Consider the following 20,480-nt stretch of genomic DNA (forward strand, 5'->3'; position numbering starts at 1 on the left):
GCATTTTTAATTGATACCAAAAGCAACAGGATCTTTTTTTTAATTACTTTTTTTTTTTCCTGATCTGGTATGACCATTCCTATGTTTACTCTTCTATGTCAAATTGTCTTAGAAATTTTGTAAGGATCATCTTAGAGTTGTGCACTGTTGCACAAAGAAGTTGTGGATACCCCCTCCCTTGAAATGTTCAAGGCCAGACTGGATGGGGCTATCAGCAAGCTGGTCTAGTGGAAGACAGTGGGGGAGCTGAAAATAGATTCTCTTTAATAATCCTTCCAATCCAAACCACTCTGTGACTTGATGGCTGTATAATCTCTGCATACTGGTAATGGGATAGAGAGCTCTACACTCCTCAGGACAAACTCTTTTTGTCACATTTTCATCTAGATGGCCCTAGATGGTATAAATGTCTACTCTATTTAGATGCAGCTTAACAACACAAGAGTATTGAGATTCTGAGCCTGCAACCCCATCTATGGTGATAACTACCACCTTAACACACACAGATCAGCCAGCATCACAACAAGTACAACGTGGAGCCTATTCACATGAAAACATTTGCTTTCTGATTGCTTGTGGTTCTCAGAACACCCAGTGTGGCAAGTACCACAAATACATAATTTTAAAAATAAAAATGTCATTTTCTTTTTTCCACATGCTTTATGGAAAAAAGTAATATTTTGGTTCAGGTAATTATTGCATTGTTTGGAGAGTCAGCAGAAAAACTGTCTCTGGTGCACAACACTGTGATCTTCAGGACAAACTGCATTTTGCAGCAGAGCATTTTCAACAGATCAGGGAGAAACGAAGTGAAACACAAACACCAGAGTTATTTGGAGAGCACTCAAATAATGCTGAGGAATCGACACAATAAATCACACTCTAATTGTGATGGTTTGGGTGTTCCCCACCCCTCCACACTTTAGAAATCACCCAGACTAGACTCAGCCAGCTCTGGAAATATGAGTGAAGCTTATATTTACAGCTGGCACAATATACAAGCAGATATTTACAGTATATACAGTTATAGACAGAAATATACAAGGTAAAAAGGTAATACAGAAACACAACTCCCCTCCCAGAAACCTGAGTCCCCAGGAGGGGCTCTCAACCACCCCTTCACCTTCCCCCTACCCCTCTCAACCTTACCCCAGTCCCAAGGAAGAACAGAGGTTTGGCCAGAGGTTAAGAAGCAAAGTGGGTTAGCCCAAAATGGAGGGTGAGGTTAGAGAGATGCAGCTCAGCCAGAAGCCCAAGTGAGAGTGGTGCCGAGTGTATTATCTAATGGTTTTATTTCTTGTTCCTATACATCTCAGCAAGCCTGTGAGTGAAGTAGACATCACCATTGTTTTCTTTCCACAGCCTGTAATCTAGTTCTTCTCACCAAAACATTCTAGCCTGCTTCAAACTAGCACACTAATTAATTTAATTAATTTATGAAGTGTATCTGTTTAACTTCATAAAGAAAGTCCTGCTAATTCAGAAGACACTATTCTCAGTATAAGGAGCTGTATTATGCCTTCATAGAAGAAAAAAACTCGAGCTTCAGCCTTGCAGATTAATGTTATTGATAGATGTTCAAAACCAGTGCAGGCAAAGAAACTTCCACGCTTCAAATCCTGACAATCACCACCCTAGTCCTACATCTGAATACCCCTCTGAGTATTCAAATGACTGACCAATTGACTGTACAAAGCATTCTACAGCAGGTGATCCAGAAAAGGGCATTTGGCCCCAGCCTCCATCTAGCCAAAACAAAAGCAGTTCCACCACAAAAAAACAGTACTGAAGCAACACAAAATCACTAATGACTTGTGCTAATCTAACCTGAATGTTGTATCTACTTATGCAATAAATATCACTGGAGACCACTTCAGCATTTTTAAACGAGAGACTAATGCAGAATACAGGTAGTGATAATTACAGTTACCATCCTGAAAATCCACCTCCTTAATTGCAGCCCAGCACTGAAACTGCACAGACTCTACAGATTCTTAAGTTTTCAGTATTTAAGTCTTGTCAGTGTTATTAGTCTGTTCCAAAGTATGCCCCCCAGAGCACCGCCATCTTATCAGACCTGAGTAACTTTGCACCATCCCATTTAAGCCTTACAGAGACTGAGAAATCAACTATGCTTCTGACTCCAGTAGGGCTCAATCCAATCAGTATGCATTAAAAAGTAAATGGATTATATTCTAGGCCAGACATAATCATGGGAACTATTAGTTTAAGAAACACACGTGGATTTTTTTCTGCATGTTTCTCAAAACAAAAGTTGTCAGAGAACTCATATAGTTTTGGTCCTCTATTTTCAACTAAGAGAATTCAAACTCTCACTTCGTCCCTTTAAGGAGAATGTACTACCTACCAGGTGCAGGCTATCCCAAGAAGGCTGTGGTGGGAGAGAAATGAGGTAATCCCCCAGCACTGTGTAGAATAAAATAAAGATTTACTGGCACAGGCAGAAGGGCAGACCTCTGTCAGTTTAAGACAATCCACTCTTGTATGAAAGCTCCCCACATACAGATCAGGAGGGAAAGTAACACAAGAAAGTCCTGGTTTGAAATAAAGAGAATTTAATGAAAATAATACAATGCATAATTACATTAGCAGAAAAGCAGTAGCAGCGGCATAAGCCAGCCATAAAACAACCCCCTTACACTCCCTAAGACCACACAGCCCAATGGAAAAGACCAGAAGCCCAAAAATGGAAACCAGAAGCAGCATCTAGAAACAGGTAGCTTCTCATGTTACAATCATAGAATCAACCAGGTTGGAAGAGACCTCCAAGATCATCCAGTCCAACCTATCACCCAGCCCTATCCAGTCAACTAGACCATGGCACTAAGTGCCTCATCCAGTCTCTTCTTGAAGACTTCAAGTGACGGTGCCTCCACCACCTCCCCGGGCAGCCCATTCCAATGGGAAATCACTCTCTCTGTGAAGAACTTCCTCCTAACATCCAGCCTATGAACTTCAAGCCCCATTATGTGATGTTTGGGCCAGCACTTTCCTTTTCAAGCTGGCATGGTATCAAATACTCAACAGCAGATTAGAGTGGCTGAACATGTAACAAGATCACAAAAAATTACCTTTGCTATCTTGAAATCCAGGTAATTTCTATACCTAGTCAATGGTGAACTAAAACTGGTGTGTTTTAGCCTAAGCTGTTAAAAGTTTTAGGTAGCTCTAAGTTCAGGTGCTAAGCATAAGTTACTTACACACCTTATGCATATAGACATTTTTGCACCTTATGCATATAGACATTTCAGAAAAAATAATCTCTAAATTGGCATTTAATCACAACTGCTTATAAATAAATATTGAGTATAAAAGTAATTATATTCATTAAGACAGTCATTAATATAATGGTAATTATCTTGAAACAAAAATTATACCATTTTGAGAAACAGGGTGGTCAGTTTCTGATAAAACTTTCTGAACTTGTATCAGTGTACTCTTGGCTTCCTCCATCTCCTTCCAGATCAAAAAGACATCTTGATGGACACCAGCTACTGCAAAAGAAATCATAAATAGAAACTGACCTTTTGAGACAATTTCTGCTTTTCATAATTCCTCAATTACCACAGAAATGTTGCTAAGTAAGCTTGTTTTCTTGAGGCATCATTGCAGTGGCAAATGCTGTTCTTTGACAGATTTCAAAAAGGGGCTAAAAACTGGCACCACAACATGAGAAGTGCTTAGCCTGGTGAAAGCACCTTGCCTCCAGAAATGGTCATAGATTGTTCCCACAGTGGAAACAAATCCTTTTTAACACTCTCAGATAATAATAATGAGATTCCACAAAGAAATCCATATGTTGTCCCCTAGATGTCATTGAGAAAGCTGGCTCCAAATATTAGCCCCAACTTCAAAACTTTTTTTTTCATCCAAATAATTCTCAACCATCATACATAAATGCTTAAATAAATAAATGCATTTAATTTTTTTTTTTTACTATGTCTATATTAAAAAAAAAAAAAAAGGAAAATCAAAAGCTGGAGTTGATACAAGATTTTCTTAATCTTGATGGACATGTTTATCTTAATTTAAAAAAATATTTATTTAGTAGAGTACAGTTATTAAAACTGAGAATCATGTATACTTAAGCAATATGAACACTATTTTAAAATCTGCTAAATAAGATTACTGCAGTACAGGACAATATATAAAAATCGTGATGTAGTTTCACAGTAAAAATACAGAAGAATCTGAATCATGAGTTATCACAGTATCATCAAGGTTGGAAGAGACCTCATAGATCATCAAGTCCAACCCTTTACCACAATTCTCAAGGCTAGACCATGGCACCAAGTGCCACGTCCAATCTTGCCTTGAACAGCTCCAGGGACGGCAACTCCACCACCTCCCTGGGCAGCCCATTCCAGTATCCAATCACTTTCTCATACTTACCACAAAAGCAGACTAGAACTTATTGCAGAGCACAACCTACTACTGATCTGCCTATAAAGATGCTGAATCAAATTAAATCTTATCATCTAGTGTTTCAGTTACTGTACAGTGGTGGGTTACTGTATAAAAGATACATGCAAATTTCTCTCCAACCTGATCATTTTGTTCTTTGATAAACTTCCCTGAAATAATAATATGAATGTTTTACAAAATAATAGTTCAATTTTAATTATGAAATGGTTTAGGTTTCCAATAAATATTTTGAAATGTATTATTGTACACTGCCATCTCCTGGGACCTTCCTGCATTTCAAAAACATCTCTTTCAGCCATTAGGACAAAGATGAACATTTCCTAAACTACAAAATACTTTAGTAAAACCAACCCTTGCACAACACATAAGGGAGAGAGAAATAAACATAAATCCATTGCCACTGCATTCTAAGAAAAGTATTTTGTTCAAGTACTTAAAAAAAAAGTCAACTTTTCTTTTATGACCAAATTCTTACCAAAAATGTGAAACATATGACGTCTGAGCAGTGGCAAAATTGCAGCAAGTATGGAGCTCAAGATTTTCTGATGAGTTGTCAGCTATTGAATATATATGTATATATATAATATATATATAATATATATATTTATGTATACACTTGTCATAGTCAAAACCATGAAACATGCATTCATACCACACATGCAAAAATTTCTAAGTTTAAAACTATCAAGCATACAATTCCAGTGGAGCTGTCTCCAGCTGAATCTGGATATCCTCCATATGCTATCAAATAGTGGGATCTGGATTTAATTTTATGAATGCTTTCAATGTTATGTTTAAAAATGTTGGGGAAAAAAGTGTGTATTTTTCAAATATCTTTAAAACAATAATGATTATATTCTTTTGCTTCATTTCCCCTTAAACTAATGTTATGGACTCATCAAATTTACAGTATTATTATTATTACTGTTCCCAGTAAAACATATGTATGCTATTTTTTACCTCTTTATGCTGCAGCACAGCAAAGTAAAACACTTTCCAACAAGTGTGTTTGATGATGACATTCAAGACAAATGCAGTCATCCACAACTGCACGTTGTGGAAGTCAAATGACTTACAAAACAAAGCTTTTTCTCAGGTTCAACTAGGAGACCAGGTTGCAAGTAGTGATAACCATTGCAACTTTCTCTCTCTACATGGGAGGCTTACCTCCACCTCAGCCTCTTTTCCCCTCCAGCTACGGAGGAGTGTGAAGAAAAAGCTGTCCTTTCCAAAAGTGAGCCTCCCAGCTCCAACCATACATACTTGCACAATGCATAGTGTCTTCCAGGAATGCTTCTCAGCCTGCAGCCTGTCTCTCAGAACACATCAGCATAAAATGACCAAAAAGCACGAACCTCTCTTTGATTTAAATTCTTGGTGTTTGCACCTCAGCTGTGCCACTCTGGCAAGCCACCAACTGAGCAGCCGATGAAAGTCAGCCTTCTGGAGTGTGCAGCGCCTAACCGCTCCAGGGCCACTGGCTTTTGCACACCTCTAGCTGCCTGCATCCCAGGGAGGGCTTCATAAAAACACCTGCTTTAACTCCAGAGGGAATGGCTCCCCACACCCCTCACCTTGCAGCACCGCTCAGCAGCAGCCCTGGCTGGTGGTTTAACGGTCACACTCCTGGGGCCCTCCGGGTTTCGGTTAGAAAACTGCCACAGGGCAACGGCAAGAGTGTACTCAGCTGACACGCCGGAGGGAGCCAGACTCAGGGCGCCGCTGCCTGCCCCCGGCCCTCTCCCAGCACAGGCAGTTTTTTTCGGCTCTTGCCGCTGCCACCGCCTCCCTTGCACAGCACTTCACACTGAGTAACGCTCCGGACCTGGCCGGCCTGCCCTCAGTTAAGTGGGATTTCTGCTATGGAGGAGAGGGGCCCTGAAAAACAGGGAGTGGAAGGGCGTGAGGGGCAGAGGCATTATGCTGACGCTGCCAAACTGAGAAGCAAGCTGGTAGGCCTAAGCGAAAACACAAACACACTTGCACATGGACACGGAAACTTATAACCACTCTAATTTCCATTTCCCAGCTATTTAACACTGTCAGGCAATCTTAAAAGCAGCAGCTTTTCCACACCTACCTCCCAGCAGACAAACTCATCCAGTTTAACAAGTTACTGGAACCCATTTGATTTCATAAGATTAAAAACCTGCTGAGGGGGAGAAAAAAGCCCATACAAAAGGAAAAAAAAACACGACCAAGGAGAAAAATCCTGGAAAATCAATGATGTCTTTGAAAGACCAAACAAGTATTGATCCAAAAGAAACTCATGGAAAAGATTTGTTATTTCTCTGATCAGAGAATCGTAGATTCAGCCAGGTTGGAAGAGACCTCCAAGATCACCCAGTCCAACTTATCCCCCAGCCCTATCCAGTCAACTAGACCATGGCACTAAGTGCCTCATCCAGGCTTTTCTTGAATGCCTCCAGGGACAGAGACTCCACCACCTCCCTGGGCAGCCCATTCCATGGCAAATAACACTCTGTGAAGAATTTCCTCCTAATATCAAGCCTATGCCTCCCCTGGTAGAACTTGAGACTGTGTCCCCTTGTTCTGTTGCTGGCGGCCTGAGAGAAGAGACCAACCCCCACCTAGCTACAGCCTCCCTTCAGGTAGTTGTAGACAGCAATGAAGTCTCATCCCTGAGCCTCTTCTTCCCCAGGCTAACCAACCCCAGTTCCCTCAGCCTCTCCTCACAGGGCTTGTCACAGAATCATAGAATCAACCAGATTGGAAGAGACGTCCAAGATCATCTAGTCCAACCTAGCACCCAGCCCTATCCAATCAACTAGACCATGGCACTAAGTGCCTCAGCCAGGCTTTTCTTCACCACCCCCAGGGACGGTGACTCCACCACCTCCCTGGACAGCCCATTCCAACGGCAAATGATTCTCTCTGTGAATAATTTCCTCTCCTAACATCCAGCCTATGCTTCCCCCAGCACAACTTGAGACTGTGTCCCCTTGTTCTATTGCTGATTGCCTGGGAGAGGAGACAACCCCCCACCTGGCCACAATGTCCCTTCAGGTAGTTGTAGACAGCAATGAGGTCTCACCCCTGAGCCTCCTCCTCCCCAGGCTAAACAACCCCAGCTCCCTCAGCCTCTCCTCATAGGGTTTGTGCTCCAGCCCCCTCAGCAGTTTCGTTGCCCTTCTCTGGACACGTTTATCTCACTTAGAACGTGGAAGCAAGCAAATCAAAATATAATCGAATAAAATCTATTTTTAAATTAATTTGCCTGCAAGACAAGATGGGCAGTTTCATTTTTTCACTGCTGGTCTCTTCCTCGGCCTCTATGTGGCAGCAGAACATAGCAGTAGTTCCTCAAGCGTTGTATTTTAAAATCCTCACCTAAAGGGGGGAGGTGAATGAAGGAACAAAGAAACAGGGGAGGGAAGCAGCAGCTTTACCTTCGTACCTGCCAGGTCAAGCACTGAAACTCACCTCAGCCTGATCCTGCCCTTTTCCCATTGGGCAAATGGACAATGTAAATGAACTTTGTATCCCACGTGGCATCACAGAGCAACTATCTGCATCACTCTCCACACATTAGCAAAGAGATTTGCCAGGCCAAGGTTAGGCTGCTGTGACTAGACAAAGCACACGCAGGGAAGAAGCAGAGGCAATGATCTTGGCTACAACTTGTAGACAAAGTAGCTACCCCTAAGTCACTAGCCTGGCTCCCCAAAAGGAGGGCTTGGTTTCTCCCAAGTCAATGTCATGCAGGAGTCTAGTGGTCTTATATTTTCCATTTTAGACAGAGCAACCTGAGATTTTCCCTCTCAGCATCAAGTAAATTTGGAAAATCAAGCACACCAAAGAATACAGCCTTATATTGTTCCTTAGGAGGTCAGACATATCTCTCTTTTTGTCACATCAGTCAAATTCTGGTTTGAGACCATTCACCTTTTTTTTTTAAAAACCAATACCAGCTCTGTACAGAGATTTACTGTTGTTTCTATTTCAGCCACTGAGGACCATTTCAGGATCTAGTTCACATTGCCATTGCTCTTCAAGCCTTACTTAGCACTGATCTCATTGTAACTCCAAGCAGATGCTACCACTGTGTCCCTTTCCAGCAAGAAACTTCTTCTCCATAACTTCCATCTCTTGCCCTCTATGTCTTCAAGTTCCAACTTAAAGTTCACCTTCCTTCCACTTACAATTTTAACCACATAAGAAGATTGCTTAATTCTACAGCTTTTTGCAGATGAAGAATGTAGGCAGAAATGATAATGGGAAAATCAGTGCTGGAGGTACCACCACACTGGTGAAATTAGGCTTTATGTAAAGTAATTTCTCTGCCTTAAGTAAATCTGAATCTGCCAACATAAGGACGTTAATTCTTTGCTAGTTTACACCCGGTTTGATCTTGAGCACCCACTCAAAATTAGTGTAAAAAAAATTCAAATGTGACAGTTTCTCATGACTGCTTTCTAAAAGACAGCTCAAGATGCAAAGCAAGGGAGAGCAGAGTTCTTAAGATTTAAATAATTCACTTCCGACTTGTTTTGGTTAAGCAGAGGAAAAAGTGAACATGAGTATAACTTTGCAAAATACTGTTATTCAGTGGATACCCAAAAAACTATCAGATGTCCTTAAAACAGCTTTTCAAGTCTATAAAACATGAGTTTCAGTTCCCAGCTGTTGTGTTTGTGGGGCAAAACCAAACACTACCAAAATATTTCTGTGCCTCTCCATACTTTCAAGAAACATCTCATTTGAAAGATTCAATCTCTGGTTACTTTCCTATTTATTTCCTTGTACAGTCTATGCCACACATCCAAGAACCAGTTTCAGAGTGCAGTGGTGAGTAACTCACACTTTTATTTTTATTGCCTTCTACACTCTTAAAGGAATCGTTGAAAAAGACACATCAGATAGGGATAAGAATAATGTCCCCAATGTGTTTTCTTTTCTGAAAGAACTTTAGATTCTGCATAGGACTGAAACACTCTGATTGGCTACCAGTGATGTAATAACTGTGCTTACAATACCCAGTAAATGCAGAAAGCTAATTGTGTTCCTTTTTAATGTGTAAATTCTATTGCATAATAGCAATAAGACACAACAGACAATACACTTCAAGGGGATTACTGCCCTTTTGAGTGACTAAAGCTATTCAGCTTTCAGCTTTAGAAACAGTGATGAGGAAGTAATTTCAGTCATACAGGAGCTCTAGGCCCATCTATTGAAACAGGCTGACTGCCCCGAGGGCAAGAGGAAACCAGTTCCCACCATGCACACCTCCAAATGGTGTCCGGCAAGGAGGCACTCATAGCAGACTGAAGGCAATCATACATTGTTCTGAATCAGCACAAAATGAGAGATGGTTTCTGAAACATACTCTGCTGTTGGTTTCTAAACCTTGCATGGGTGAGGCTTGACTGTTCCTTCACAAAGCCAAATATCATGTGATACCTCTCTTATTTCTGGGTCCTCACTGAGGTTCTCTTGTACTGCTATAATCACAGTCCTAGTTAAGGATAGGTGAGTACACAAGGAACCAGACTACAACACAGGAAATGTGGGTCAGTTAATCCTAGACTGACAAATTATCTTTGATGACTCACTAAATCCACTTTATGCCATATAGTCCCTAGCAGTAAGAAGAAGCTAACACCATTCTGCCTTTGGGCTAATACTAATGCCACCTAGCATAATGGTTATGTGGGCCATTAGAATAAAGAGGCATTACTCCTCCTGATATTTAGAGGAAATTTTTTTTTTCATGTAATGTCTTGTTGATAAAGATACCAGATTTGACATACACAACCTCACTTCACACCACAAGCTGGTCTCCTCCTAACCTGTGTTGAACCACAATCCCATCCCACTGAATGGTAAGGTTGACTTACCCTGAGGAAGTAGCACTGTGACTAATAAGAAACACACTGAGAGCTTTAGGGCAACTCCACCTCTCCTGTAAAACTGTTTCTGCTATTCATTTACTCTAGTGGAAGGGGAAGTTAGTAATTTTTATCCTCTCTTTGCATCTTCATTTCTATTATGCTTGCAGCCTGTCCATGAAAAAAATCTTTCTCTTGAGAGAACTAAGTCACCCTCATGTGGATTTAATCTCCATACATTATCTATGAATTTGGCTTGTACCTCATCCTTTCTGGTATTTCACTGTACATTTCCACAAGATCACTGGCATAAGCACACCAAGTACCATTCTTCATCTCCCTAAATAACTGTTCTTCTCCTTTTTTCACTTCTCTTTCATTCTCACATGCACATCCTCTACTCTCTTCACTTCTCTCTTTTTCTTTTCCTCCTCTTGCCAACCACAGAATTTACATTTGACCAGTCCTGTCCTCACCCCACCCATGCCTACAGGAGGCTTTTTTTTAAATTTTACACTTAGACAGTTCCTGTATTACATTTCTATTCCAAAACATCACTGAGAAAATCAGTACCATCTTGTTTTTTATATTGTCTACCTAGTGGCATTTGGTCATTCATTGCTCTGGAATTCAGGGTGATTACATCTTTTCCATCCTCTTCACATTTTAGTGCAGGTCCACTAGCATCTCTGCAGTTATTCTTCTCAGCAAAAGCATGGAATCTGAAACACAAAATGAGTTCTCACCAGTACATAAGCTACATAAGCTAAGTTCCCTAATTTTAAGAAGATGCAAAATCTTAGTGGTGTGCAACTTCAGAAATTATTTTATTATCTATTTGAGATATCAAAATTGTCAACTACAACAACTCTATGAATATTATCAAGCTTTTTATTTATATTTGTGTGCATTATGAATTCTTACCATTAAGAACATCCTTTCATTTCGGTGTCCTTTACTCTGAGGCACCTTCATTCCCAATCTCCTGGAAATCTATTTTTAATTCATGTTTCTAGCATGCTGAGCAAGCATGTCATTTGAGATGTCTGAGGTAATACTAACAGCTTTTTATCAGATTATACTCACAGTTGAAAGCTCAACAGGAACATTTATTCCATTATTGACATACAAATCAGGAAATCAAGCAGACTTCATTTACCCTCCTTGTCAAAACAGAAAGGCTCTCAGAGCAAGGAAAAAAATGTATTTCTAAATGAGAACTACACTTTAAGCAGGCTCAAGTCATGAAAAGCCCATGAATTTGGCCATTCCCATGGGAAAGTTGACTTAAACTTATAGGTAGTTGTTGGACAAATACCCACCAACAAGATATTAATTGGCCCAATAAGTTTCTGCACCAAAGCAAGTCTTATGCAAAAGAGAAGATAGTGGGAATTGTATCAAGCAAAACAATGTCTCTCGGCATCTTGCCACAACCTCTTCTTGCCCCTTTCTCTACCATACAAGAAATACTAACTTTCCTTTTTTAAAAGACTGGCAGTGTACCTGGTGTCATGGAGGTATCATGGTTCTAAATGACAACAATCCTTTTGGACACACAGTAGACCAAAGCAGACATAACACTTTCTCACAGTTTTGTTTTTGGCAGACACTCTGTCTCTTAAAAGCTACTTCTAAACACAGATGGCTGTAAAAGTGCTAAGCAGCTAGCCACCTTACCAATTGCCCTGCTGTCATTTGGGAGATTTCTACTGTTGGAAGTCTTACTACTCTTGGACAAACAGTGAAACTGAAAGAGCAATCAGCTATTTCATAGCTCTGTAACTGTATGATGACTTTTGTTAAGCAAACACCTACCAACTCCTACTGCCCTCCTGCCGTTCAGCATGAGTCTGGTATTGTGGGGGGTTGTGTTTGTTTGTTTTTATTATTTAAATACTAGAATGAAGATTAAAGTTTTATTATCCCTTTCTACTGAAGGGATTCACCAAATGACTGATTCCCAGGGTAAAGCAGGGAATATATCTATTTCCACCAACCATACCAAATAGATGCTAGAGAGCACAGTACAGAACTGCATCTCCACACGATGGACACCTGATGGATAATGTCCCATCAATTTTGTGTTGTTCCAGGAACTTCCTATTTAGGGAAGGCATTACCTTTTCAGTACATGTCTGTATGGCACTTGATCCAAGAAAATTCTAGAGCTTTTGCTGGTGCCTGTGGATATTACTAGAGTAGCAAGCAGTACAATAAATGCTTGTTTCTCCTGAGCAATTTTTCAAACTTCAGAAGAGAAGCAATGACAAACAACATAGTATATGAAAAACAAATGGCCTTTCTGCAAGCCAGTGAGCATCCACATGGAGGTGGCCTGCTCAAGTGTGTCTTGCATTTTAGTCATATCACCTAGATTTTTTCCCCAGTTTCTCCAGATCACTTACTGAACTGCTTTGTCTCATCTTCCTCAAAAGTAAAAACAGGGATTATGTTCAGATATCTTCCATTACTTTCCCTAGCATCAAAGCACTTTACACGTATTGAAAGCATTACTGTCCTGTATCTTTGTCATACCTGCCACAGGCCAAACGGCTCAGCTCTTTCAGAAAAAGAATAGTTTCATCTTCCCTAGCATTGAAAGATACAGCATTGATTGGACAGGGGGCATCAGAAACCTTTTCAAGGAGTAGCTGCTTTGTGTCCACGGGAACATCGCCCACAGCAAAGTAATAAACAGCTTCAACCTGTCATTAAACAGAACAAAAAGAAAGGAATTGGACGGTGTTGTTTTACATAGATGCCTGGCACTGCCCTGGGCTGAGCATTGGCAAGAAAGTTTGATAGAACCAATGCATTACTTAACATTTTAAAATCTTTGGTTCTCCCTCCTATTTACATTAGCAATTCAAATGAACTCCACAAAAAATTCCCTGGAGAAGAAAACCTGGCCCACAGTCCCTGCATCTGATCCTGCCCAATGAAAGCCCACTGCCACATAAGTCAACTGAAAACAAAAAGAGATGGAAGGAAAATTCTGTTATTGGTCAGGACAAGGCTTTGTGCCCACATGTCAATTTTATGAAGAGAGATATTACGTTTGTGCCTTGCCAGGGCTGAAAATCAATAGTATACTTCTACTGGCAGCATGTATTTTATGGGTAGGAAAGATGCATTGTTCTTTGAATGCCTCTATTGGCATGCTTCTACTGGCAGCATGTATTTTGAGAGTAGGAAAGATGCATTTTCTTTGAATGCTACTGTGGGTATTTACACACATGTGCTGGTTTTGGCAGGGGTAGAGTTAATTTTCCCCATAATAGCTGGTATGGGTCTGTGTTTTGAATTTGTGCTGGAAAGAGTGTTGATAACACAGGCATGTTTTAGTTACTCCTAAGCAGTGCCTACACAGAGTCAAAACCTCTTCTACTAACTATGCTCCACCAGCAAGTCAAGAGAGATGCACAAAAAGGTGGGAGGATACATGGCTGTGACAGCTGACTCCAACCAAGCAAAGGGGTATTCCACAACATAAAGCTCAGGGATGAAGAAGGAAGGGGAGTATGTTTGGAGTAGCATCATTTGCCTTCCCAACTAACTGCCAGTTTAATACAGGTCAGCTCTCCCAGAGATGATCAAACACCGGCCTGCCTGTGTGAAGCAGCAAAATAATTCCTTGGTTTGCTTTGCTTTTGCATGCAGCTTTTGCTTTAACCATTAAACTTTCTTTCTCAACCTACATGTTTTATCACTTTTACTCTTTGGATTCTCTCTCCCATCCTGATGCGAGGGAGTGAGCAAGTCGCTGTGTGGGGCTTAGTTACCTATTTTCTACACTTCCCAAGGCAGAGGGAGCTTGGCAGGTTTATTATGACCACATACACTTACTTATATTCTGAAAACGTTATTGCAAGAAGAGAGAGAAGCTGAGGAAATAGTGTTTAGTTATTGCCTGAGTAATACATTATGAGAGATACTGCCTGCACTTATCTATACTAACAATCCTCACGGTAATCATGCTGCTTCAATTTGCATCATCAGTAAAAACAAATGTAATTACAGCTATTCTGTGCTGATATTCAAGACAATAAATACAGCGTATCAGTCCTATGGCATGGTACACACCAACTGGTAAGTATATGATATATAGTTGATTAACTGAAAAAATACAATACTAGAAATCCTGGGATATGCATTATAACTATCTGACTGTGGGATGGCTCTGAGGAAACATTTCTGCATCAATATAATTTCATGCAGAAGCTTCCAGGTTATAGGACTCCTATATGGTCCTACATCATATGTATGTTGATCAACACATACGATTTCAGTCTCTCTGTCTCTCCCTGTATTTTGCTAGGGTTAATCCTCAGCACTGGAAGATCTCTCCCAGGCAGAACCTAGCCTGTGGCTAGAGCAGGCAAATTAACAAAACAGCATCCTGCCACCTCAAGCTTCCCTTGAATTTGTAGAGGGGGTGGGATACTCCATTTGGGAGGCAGGGTCCATAGGCACAGACCACACTTGCTCGGGAGCAAGAAGTTCTGTAGTTAGCCAAATGTCCTGGCATCACTGCTAATGCCAGACAAATATGACGATTAAATAGAAGAATTGATGTTTTTCATTAAAGTGAAAGATTAACAAAATACTTATTAGCTTTAGAAAAAGGTTCACAGAAAATTAAAGAACTCTTGCACCTATCTGTGCTATAGTTTACAAGGTTCCCCCTCTGTTTCATCCAGCTAAAAAGCTATCTGAGCATGCAGAGTTCTCTAGCTGTGACCCAGTTCCTGAACACCTTGTTCCAGTTCCTTTTGTTGAAGAAGCTCCCCACCTGGATGAATGCATGCATATTGCACAATCACTTTTTCCTGTGTATCTTCAGATTCACATTTTTCCTCCCCTCTCCTAAGACTGCCAATAATTCATAAACTTGATATTCAGTATGGTTATATATTTTTGCATTTCCTCCAGGGGATGTATGGCCTCCTCTGCAGCTTTCAAAATGCTGACATTTCATGGGCTAAGCTGATGCAGAACTACTCATAAGAAAATGAATAAAATTGTTAACCACAGACAATCCACTCTCCTTAACCACAAACCCAGCAATACCATAAGCCAAAGGATATGTTCCCTACAGATTAGTGGGGAAGAGTTAAAGCCTTTCAATTTAGTCTTTATATTTTTAAAAGTACAATTTATGCAGCCATCCAAGCAAGGGGGAAAAAACAAACACACACATACACACAAAAAAAAAACAAACAAAAAAAACCCCCAACTTTGCACAAGAATAGGAAGGAGAACATAAACAATTACCAAAAGTCTTTATGCTGGTGGAGAGACGTATTTTGAAAGGGTGAGCCACACTACTGAGAGGTACCTGTACAGAACCACAGATTAAACACGGTGGATGAATCTGTAGCAGGTTGAGCTCAAAGGATTGCAATGTTACAGCAGACTGATCTTGAGCTTGAGATGGACAGGTCACAAAGAAAGGAATCTAGAGATTCTCCCTCAGCCTGCAGTGCAGTGAAGCTTGCAGTCAAGTGAACTGCCAGTTATGAACAATAATGACTGTATTTAGGAGTAATTGAAGTTTGCTTTATGTTGAACACCTGCCATAATTAACTCCTCTAGATTACCCATTAGCTCACCAGTGCCCAGAAAAAAATACAGATATCTCACAAACCATTTTTTCAGCCAGATAATACTGAAATCTAAATAAGATCTTTTTCATTTGCAAATTGAAAATGTTAAGAAAATTTATAAAGAAGGCATTTAGAAAAACAGTCATAAAAAAATTCACTGTTGCATGATTTGTTCCTAGCTCAATTCCTTTTAAATATCAGTTTCCAAGTTATCTCATCTGGATGAGAACCCAGATGAATAGGGAACAAGAAGGAAATTCATGTCAAATTTTTCTTCTTCAAACTACACTTCAGAATCATACTTACAAAAGAGTTAGGATTGGATCTGTGCACAGGGGTGAAAACCAATGATTCTGATTTTAGTCCACAAGGAGTAGGTCAAATTTTACATTACATTTGGATGCTAGGGAACTGAAACAATGCACATTGTAAGCAAATTTCATAAAATATCTATTCAATAATACAAAGTTTAAGTGACCAGCTCAAATAGTGGCATATATGATTTATGACTTATGACTCTGTTGTAGTGAATAAATATGGTACTTTTAGCAATGGACAGAATTTAAGTGCAGCAATACCTGTGCATGCTCTGTCTTTTTTTCCTGAAAGAAACTCTAGCGATAACCTGGCTGGTGAAAAAGGATTTGCACAACCCTGCCAGGAGTTAAGGCTTCAATAAATCTCTGTACTTACTATTTTGGATTTTAAATATAATTTCTAATAAGAAGTTTGGATAAAACAAAATAAAAATTGTTTCCCTGTCTTCAGTAATGTTAATGTTATCAAATTTTGCATAAACTTGAAGCTCTGAAAAACATATATGGCAAAGAAAGCGGAAGGGAAGATGTTTTCTTTTTCTCTTAATGACTGAATATGTTATTTATTCTGTGTACTCTAGAAAATAAATGAGTTTCTGCATTCAAAATACAGCACATTTATATAAACAGATCATCAGTAAACACAATATGAGACTACACTTAGGGAAAAAAAATATTCCTAATGCTATCATTAATATTTGCCAAAACACAGTAGTCAGTCTGGCACTGAATATTCTTGGATTTACTTGAGGCTTTTCTGAGAAGATGTGTGAGCTTACCGCCTCATCGCTCATGGCTTCCAGCAGGGCTTCAGCAGAGCTGGTATGGCTGGCAGCTGTCATATGGTCCAGCTTCCAGAGCCACATAACAGCAGACTTTACAGTATGCTCAGACACAGGAGTAGATTTTGGTTCCCACTTCATAAGAACTTGAGCAACTCTGAAAATTACATCAACCATAAATCATAAATAGTAAGAATAATGCTGGCAGAGCAAAAGAGTGGAGCTCTGCTATTGTTAACTATTCTTTAGTTATAATTACAATAAACCACAGATACTAAATCTAGACTTCCATTAAATGATGGAAAGGAAAAATAGAACCCTTAGAACCCTCATTTTTATAATGTTGTTTTCCTCCAACAACTGTTTCCAAAGTATGGTCAAGAGAGCTAAAGTACTTCAAAAACAGTTCCCAGTTCTTACCTCCTCTTAGTAGAAAACCACAATCAGGTGTGTATGAAAACCAGTTTCTGGTTTCCACAGCTTGCTACTCGACCTTTGTGTCAGACCATATTAAATGACAAGCTTTTTTGTAGTAGGGCTGATTTTTATCTACCCATCAAAATAAACTTGTGATGCTAAGATATTTGATACTTGAATTGATCAAAGGCCTTAGCTGTAGTGGCATTACAGGAGTACAAAGTATACAAGCATGTATGCCTGTGCAGTTGTACATAAAAAGACAAGAAGCAAACTATACAAAACTGGTTCTAGTACCTGTGGCATTCCATCAAGCACTATTTTTAATTTTCCTGCAAATCTAAAGGCTAAGTATGCTTTCTGATATTATTTTAAAGTAATCATTTGTATGGTATGTTGTCCTCTCTCCTGGGCCAACAAACAAATCAACAAACCGGCTTGTCATTGATATAATTTTTAAATAAAATGCTTTATGTGCTTCTCAAAAGCTATGGAAGCTATCTTTTGCTTTTCAAATTTCAGTTGTGTCACAAACTAGATAAAGAACCAAATCTGTGGGACAGAGCTTGGGTAGCACAACAGTGTAGTTGCAAATTATCATTGTGGAACCAATTTTAAAATTATATGCCCACATTTGCACACTGCTCGTTTCATAGTCAGGATTTCACTCATCTATCCAAACCAAAGCTTATGCTTTCAAACCCTTCTCTTTGTGCGGAAATAGATCATTTTGAATAGCTGCTTCAATTCTTCTATTTGTATCTAAACCCAGATTAATTTATTCATGTTAGGGAACAAGCACTTGTCTTTTGTCATGGAAATCTACTATTGTTTCCTAGCTCTGCTACTGATTTCTGTGACCGGTAGAAATGGCTATGCCTGTGCCTAGGGCACTTGGAGAAGTGTACATCTAGCTGTAAAGCAGAAACCTCTAATGTCCAAAGACATGAGTGCATAAGCAGTCAGATGGGACCTCACTGATTTACTTCAATACTTAGATGCCTAGAACATGACTACTATTGCAAAGATCCTTGTCTTTCTGTTTTTCTGTGTTACAGCTGTAGTAGGCATTTATCAGCATTTGGGATCGCATTTGGTCTCTGTTAGTCTTTTATCTGTTCTTCAGAACAATGGTCTTCTGTTAAACAGAAGTAGCAAACTGAACACAACTCTATGAAACTTGGTGGAAAATCTAAAGATACTACCATGACATGAATCAGGGCAATTTCCACTAGAGAAAGTGTATTATTCAAATAAATATGTGACTCAATTTTATTGTCCAGAAATGATGAGTCATGGACTCTTTGTTCAGTCTGGAGAAGAGATGGCTCCAGGGAAACTTTATTGCAGCTGTTCAACACTTAAAGGGGGGGTTGCAAGAAAAACAGAAACAGATTTTTTAGTGGAACCTGTGGTGACAGGACAAGGGGTAATAGTTTTAAATTAAAAGAAGGTAGATTCAAGCTAGGTAGAAGGAATAAATCTTTTTACAAGGAGGTCTGTGAAACACTCTGGTTGCCCAGAGAGGTTATAGACGCCCCATCCCTGGGAACATTCAAAGTCAGGTTGGATGGGGCAACCTGATCTAGCCAGAGGGGAGTTGGGTTGGACTAGGTCCCTTCTAACCCAAACCATTCTATGATTCAATGTTTCTTTAAGCTTACCGAATGAGGTTGAATTTGGCAATTTGGGTCACCTGTTCCACAAGTACCATACAAATTGCATCCTGACATACATCAAATTCAGCTGGAGATGCTGTGCCAAAATCCAAAACAATGATGATGCACTGTTCTTGAATCACTCCAAATATCTGTCGGCTCTCACTGGTTAACCATTCTATTCGCTGCTTATATAGTTCAATAGCTCCCATTAGACAATCCACAAAATGAAGGATCAGTTCTTTTTTGGCTGTCAGCTTTATTTAAATAAGGGAGAGAAAGAAATGGAATATAAAAAACAAATACAAATGCAGCCCCAAGCTTAGCACAGCTGCAATAGCTGGTTTGCAAGTGCCAGATATGCCAGCCAAGGTAGCACTGAAAACAACCCATTTTTCTTCCACTATTTCAAGAGCAAATACTTGACAAATGCATCTAAGCTATAAAGAAAAGACACTGCATTTTGTCCTAATTGCTTTTCATAATCTTTTTATATGAGCGTGGGACAGTGCCAGTGGGTTGTCTGACTTGTCTGTCTCAAGACTGGAGCAATTAGAATGAGCTGAACACAAGTTAGGGTGTAGAAAGGGCTGCAGAGCAGATGGGTGAACAAATAAGGACACAGAAACTTTGTACCTTCTTAGACTAGAATTTTGGCTGGGTCTTTAAATCTCGTACAGCCATACAAGGGAGCACGTTTGGTTCTAGGGCCCTTCAATCTCCACCTTTTCTTTAGCATTTGAAAGGAATATGTAAAGTGTTTCCTGTTAGTACTATTACTTCACTAACAATGCCCAGCGTTACAGATTAACTATTTGTGGGTAGGTGCTTGGACAAATTTAGTTCAGACAGCTGCAATCAACAAATAAAACTTCTCATGCTATATCAGTAAAATAAGAAAAAAATGTATTTTCTATTAATATATGTATGTACATTCATCATGCAAAAGGCTCCGTGGGTTTAAAAATTCACTGCAGGTTCCAGTAGTGACATCCCCACAATATCTCTGACCCATGTAAGCTAATTTACCAGCTGCCTTCTACCTTTCTGAGCCGAAGTACAAAGAACATTTCTCAGGGAGAAAATACTTTGTGTGTCAGTCTGCACACTTCTTACTCTCATTTGAATTTTACTCTGTTCTTTAATGTCAGCTAGGGCCCAGTAATGTGCCTCCCAGATAGAGAGTCTCAGGCTGTCTGCCAAAGAAATGTAGGGCTCAGAAGGAGCACTTAGAAAATCCTGTTTCCTCCTATGACAGCCAGACTCATACAAAGAAGCTTATTGCACTACATTGATCAAACTCCATCTTAAACCTTGCACCACTCTATCACTTGTAGTTGGCCAGTCTAGATTCCCATTTCCCTCAGGGCTGGAAAATCTCTGACTCTCCAGCCTAAATTTG

The 20,480-nt window shown here is 39.8% G+C and overlaps 1 protein-coding gene across 1 annotated transcript in view; it reads right to left on the minus strand.

The window, feature by feature from the left end:
* Positions 1 to 20,480, minus strand: part of VWA3B (von Willebrand factor A domain containing 3B) — a 65,471-nt gene that overhangs the window by 37,947 nt on the left and 7,044 nt on the right. Inside the window, exons 5-9 of the mRNA XM_064143532.1 lie at positions 19,085 to 19,335; positions 17,001 to 17,160; positions 12,834 to 13,003; positions 10,893 to 11,017; positions 3,399 to 3,515 (exon numbers count right to left, since the gene is read on the minus strand). Of these exons, the coding sequence (XP_063999602.1) occupies positions 3,399 to 3,515; positions 10,893 to 11,017; positions 12,834 to 13,003; positions 17,001 to 17,160; positions 19,085 to 19,335 (823 nt within the window). The remainder of the gene's footprint in view (positions 1 to 3,398; positions 3,516 to 10,892; positions 11,018 to 12,833; positions 13,004 to 17,000; positions 17,161 to 19,084; positions 19,336 to 20,480) is intronic.

The sequence above is a fragment of the Pogoniulus pusillus genome, chromosome 5 (genome assembly GCF_015220805.1).
Source record: "Pogoniulus pusillus isolate bPogPus1 chromosome 5, bPogPus1.pri, whole genome shotgun sequence".
Classification (NCBI taxonomy): domain Eukaryota; kingdom Metazoa; phylum Chordata; class Aves; order Piciformes; family Lybiidae; genus Pogoniulus; species Pogoniulus pusillus.